This window comes from Tenrec ecaudatus, chromosome 6 (assembly GCF_050624435.1).
Source record: "Tenrec ecaudatus isolate mTenEca1 chromosome 6, mTenEca1.hap1, whole genome shotgun sequence".
Classification (NCBI taxonomy): Eukaryota; Metazoa; Chordata; class Mammalia; order Afrosoricida; family Tenrecidae; genus Tenrec; species Tenrec ecaudatus.
The window spans coordinates 78,591,517-78,597,126 of NC_134535.1; the positions used below are offsets into that span (position 1 = coordinate 78,591,517).

General features: G+C 37.6%; 1 protein-coding gene across 1 annotated transcript; it reads left to right on the forward strand.

The window, feature by feature from the left end:
* Nucleotides 1-3,819: 3,819 nt before the first annotated feature.
* On the forward strand, nucleotides 3,820-4,770 carry LOC142451484 (olfactory receptor 10C1-like). The gene has a single exon (XM_075553277.1). The coding sequence runs from the start codon at nucleotides 3,820-3,822 to the stop codon at nucleotides 4,768-4,770; it is 951 nt and encodes a 316-aa protein (XP_075409392.1).
* Nucleotides 4,771-5,610: the final 840 nt, after the last annotated feature.

Sequence of the window (5,610 nt, forward strand, 5' to 3'; positions counted from 1 at the left end):
CACAACACATCTAAACCTATACATTCACTAGTACTAGCCTTTGCCTTCAAAGTTTCAGCATTGTCATGGTTCACCTATAAATTTGCTTTTAAATTCTTTTTTTCTTTTTTGGAACACTCATAATTCATTTTGGATGGGATTAGAGTAGGACATGCAAAATCACAATTTAATTTGGGATCTATAAATTGTTTTTATTTCTATAATGTTTATTCTCATTTGACCATTCTCTAACTAAACATGGATCAAAAACTTAGAAAAAGTGACTTTTCTAATCAGTACTCTAGATCCAATCATTTACTAATAATGATTTTGAAAAATTCTTCTCTGGTTTTAGAACCGGATTAAGAAATGGACACAGCAGCACAGATTTCAGAAGAGCATTAGAGAGTAGTAAACATACACTTATGATGCATGATCTGACCTTTTCCTACAATTGACCAGAGGTTCGTGCCTTTTGCAATGCTGCTCTCATTGTGAAACAGTTCTACACTGACTGGAGATATACTACTACCCTAAAATGGAAAACTTTGCTTCTTTTTTAGGGCAGTATGAGATGGTTGTAAAGAGAGTATAATTTTGTGAACAATAATTTATGAGAATGGAAAAAAATCTCTGAACCCCTACATTTAAGTTTTACCTGAAAACCACAGAAGGGAAAAAGGAACTCTTTACCTAACATAACACCTCTACCATTGTATTTTTATTTCCTCCAAGGATTGACCTTATCCCGAGTAACATAATCACCATACTAAATTACACAACTTTTTGAAAGTACAGATCCAAGGAAAGTAAGAAATGTATTACATTACAAAACTTGGTCAAATCGATTCATCACATCACATTACATGTCAAAGTACAATTTCAGATGCTATTAATTTTCACTTGAACACTAGAACTCCCAATATTTAATGGTCATTTTCAGTAACACTATTTTCAGAGGAATGATCTTACTTAAAACCATGGACATCTGTGTTTTGATCAAAAGTCACATAAAATTGTTCTACTTTGCTTTTATAAAAGCCTACCAAAATATATAGTTGTATTTCTTAAATAACAAATAATTATGAGGAGGTACTGTCATCCCCCCAAAATAAACAAAACAGGTTGTACTGGTCAGAGTGGAGCTTTCGTAGTACTCATTTCCCACCCCGCACCCTGCCACCCCCCAAGCATTGAGCAACTACCTCTGAGTTAGTGTACTCAGCGGCATCGCCTGGAAAGTTTCTCTCTGGTCACAGTGAATTTTTTTCTAAAAACATTTTCACTTGAATCTTGTTTTTTGTGATGGCTGATTTAAGAGAACAAACTGTGCCTGTGATATTTGTTTCCTGTTCAGGAAAAATGCCACAGAAACTGTTGTGATGTTAAACACAGCTTACAAGTACAGCACTATGGTAAAATCTCAAGTGTACAAGTGGTTTTCTCATTCCAAAAAAGGTGAAATGTCAATTGATGACAAACCTCGTTCTGGACATCCTTCAACTTGCCCAAAAGATGTAGTGCTTTTGGAGTTCATTCCACCAGGTAAGACTGTCCATCAGCCTTTCATTTTAGCAGTTCTGAAAATATTGTGTAACAGCGTGCATCAAAAAGAGGCCTGATTTGTGGTAAACTGGGGACTGGTTTTGCCACCAGGACAATGCACCTGCTCACGCAGCGATCTCAGTGTGCTAGCTTTGGGCAAAAAAAACCCAGCATGCCTCTCTTGTCCCAGGCACCTGACTCACCTGATCTTGCTCCAGGCAACTAACTTTGTTTTGCTTCAGCAAATGAAGAGGGTCATGAAAGGACAGTGAGTAAGGAAAGGTGAATTAAAATGCATAGGAATTGTTGTCAGCCATCCGAGCAGATGCATTTGGAACCACATTATACAACGGTATTAATGGAGAGTACTTTGAAGGTTATATAAGCTTGTTTTGTAAATAACTTAAATACATAGATTTGGGGGGAATCCATTTTGTGGGGTACCCCTGAAATATTGACATTTTGGAGACTCTAGGCTAATGCTGTACAATCCTTTCCTATCACATTTCTCCATAAAGCTGCTAAAACTACTGCTGCCACTGGTGCCCTTAAATTTCTTATGACCAAGACCCAAAGAGTCTCCGTCAAAACTGCTTATGTTTGGAAAAAGAGGATGTGTTTTGGTTCTACTAAAACTGATCTATAAATGAAATATCCATAATTTATGTTTCATTATGCTCTCTGCAACATCAACTACAGAACAGTTTTGCACATGTATTTTGCACACTTATTTTGGTTCATGCTGCATTAGAGATCTCACAAAAGAAGACAGGCTCCACTTAGTCCCAAGCTGATGCTGGCTGTGCAACAACCCAGAGGGTTCCTCCTATCAGTAGGATGTCAACTGTTACTCATTTTGTGAGAATAGGGCATTTCAGCAAAAGAGCTGTTGTGGCCATTCCCAAAGGTACCAGCAACCTAACCTGCATGATGTCTGAGTGAGTGACAATCGGGACAAGGGATCACCTCCTCCACCCTCCACAATATCTTCTTAATCTTTTAGCCACAGCATTTATTTCTCTTAATTCCTGTCCCCAATGGATTTTCAATATTGAAAATTCTACAGCAAAGAAAAAGTATATTTTCTTGCTAAAATGTATCAGATTTCTTAAAATTGAACATGGTTTTGATTTCTTTAGGACAAAGCCAAACAACAATATGTTCCCTTTTGTTTGATCGATTACTTTAATTTCCTCAAATTTGGAATTTTTCAGTGAGCCTTATTCATTATTGCTGCTACAATTTATTCACAGATAATAAATTAAAGCGGAAGTTATCTTGTGGTTTATGATGAAACAAAACAAAACCTGAGAATTTACACAATCCATTTGAAAAGTTTAAAGATAATTTAAAAAAGAACAACAAAATACATAAAATTCAGCAGTTATTTAAATTGTTTAATGATTACATAGTTAAACATCATATTATGGACTCAAAACCTAAGTGATGTAAATGATGGCAATAGACATTTTCTGGAAAATGTACTCAAGAAAAGAAAAACAAATTGCACGTTAAGCATTTATTGTTGTTTCTGTGCAAATTTCTCTGGGGACAAATATAATTAAGCCATGCAATGGATTCAATTCCTGTGGGCTCAAGTGAGAGCATAAATAATACCTATTCCACTATCATTCTACGATTTGGAATTCTCAAAAGTCTAGAGCCCAATAAGAAAAAGTAAGTAACCTGTGAGTCTAGAAGTACTTATTCATAATATTCTGTAAATTTACACTGCTGTGGCCAGCGAAATTCTATTTCCTTAAATTTACATGTATTTTAACTTTCTCGTTATTGATTCATTGTGTTTGTATTCAAATCAAACTAAACAAGAATATATACATTTATGTATATAAGTAAGTGGCTATTCTAAGTAAGTGCATTCTATTCAAAATTGAAATTACTAGATTTGAGGAAAGTTGTGGGATTCTCAAGATCATAATTATATCTTTCTCCATATACATAGATGATATGTCACTCCTTATGCAATATACTTCTTATGTAATATTGTGCACATGTAATAGGAACACAGATAGGATAAAAGGAAGACAATGTGAATGTGTACCTGAACAGAGTGGTTTTCTCCAAAAGGCTGTAGACAAAAAAAGTTGCAGAATTCAAACGAGGAAGGAAGATTGCACCTATTTTAATTAAAATGTACTTAAAACCTGCTAAGGCACAGAATCCAGATTGTCGTGGGTCTCAGTTCAGACCTCTGACCTTGGGTGGAGGCTTGATGGGGACCTGCCTTAGGTGACCCCCCTGTAAGCACCAGGTACTCTCCTTCTCTTTGCACAGATGTCTGGCTCTGAAGCCATGGTGCCTGGAAACCAGTCCCTCTGCAGCAAATTCACATTTGTGGCGTTTTCCTCTCTAGGAGAGCTGCAGTCTGTACTCTTCGTTGTGTTCTTGGCCATCTACTTATTTACGGTGGGAGGAAACCTCATCATCATATGCCTGATCTGGGTCACTCCTTCCCTGCACACTCCCATGTATTTCTTCCTAGTGAACCTCTCCTTCCTGGAGCTGTGCTACATCAGCAGCGTGGTGCCTCAGATGCTGGCACACCTGCTGGTCGAGAACAAGACCATTAGCTTAGAAGGCTGTGCGGCTCAGATGTACATATTCACCATCTTAGGGCTGACAGAATGCTGCCTGCTGGCTGCCATGGCCTATGACCGCTTTGTAGCCATCTGTTACCCACTGCATTATACTCTGAGGATGAGCCCTCCGGTGTGTTTAAAACTGGCCGCAGCATCTTGGACCACTGGAATAATGGTGGAGTCAGCCCAAATCACTTCAATCTTCACTCTGCCCTTCTGTGGAACAGGGAGGATTCAGCACTTTTTTTGTGACGTCATGCCTGTGGTGAAACTGGCTTGTGTGGACACTTCCCACCTTGAGATTGTGTTTTATTTTGTCTCTGTGCTCTTCATCATGAGTCCCTGCCTCCTCATTCTGTGTTCCTACATGCGCATTCTTGTGGCCATCCTGAGGATCCCCTCAGCAGCTGGCAGACGGAAAGCCTTCTCCACCTGCTCCTCTCACGTTCTGGTTGTGTCTCTGTTCTATGGAACTGCCTTATTCACTTATCTTCAACCCAAGACTGCGCACACTCCAGAAACAGACAAGGTAACTGCCCTCATGTACACGGTGGTCACTCCTGCTTTGAATCCTGTCATCTATACCTTGAGGAACAAGGAAGTGAAGGAAGCCTTCTACAGGGTAACTCAAAGGAACCATCTGTGACAAATAGCCCGAGTCCAGACTAGACCACAACTGATAAAATTTACACTCTTTTACAAGGAATCCACTCAAGAGTTTATCCACCCCATCTCTCCTACAAATCATACTGATGTGTTTAAATAATGACTTTAATGATTATATAAATATGCATATGTCTACTTCTCACTTCCAACTTTTAACTGGACTTTTGCATTTTTAACAGTGGTAAAGAGATTCCTATCTCATTATTTTGTTCCTTGACAGCGTAAACCAACCAGTAAGGAATGCTGGGACATGAAGTAGGAGATTAGTGGTGACTCTACCTTTAAAGTTGTGTCATCTTGACTGGGACATGTTTCTCTGTCATTAGGGTTATGCAATGATATGATTTGTTGATTGTGAAATAATGTGATTTGACCATTGTGTAATGATATAATCATCTTCCATTTTGTGTTCAGATGTGGTCACCACCCACTTTTGATAATGACCTGGTCTTTGGCATCTTATCATGTTGTTAAGTGAGGAGTGAGAATGTATACTTTATATATATATATATATATATATATATATATATATATATATATATATATATATATATATATATAAAACCATTTCAACTTTTTTACTTTAGTCACTAGAAAGCATTTGAATTTGTTCTCAAATTTTCCATGTACATAGACCAAAAGAAAGTATACAGTAAGTCAGAAAGTCATTTATTCATGAATACATTGCTCAATATTTACCAGCCATAACCTGGTGTAAGTTTCTCCTCACTATTTTCTTCTGAAAGGTAAAGGCTTATAGTGAGTGTATCTGCTGTCGTTAAACTGAGGACATTGTTTTCTTCTGTGAGCCATAGAAGAT

Coding starts and splice junctions, on each gene's coding strand:
- LOC142451484 (XM_075553277.1), top strand. CDS start 3,820: ATGTCTGGCTCTGAAGCCATGGTGCCTGGAAACCAGTCCCTCTGCAGC.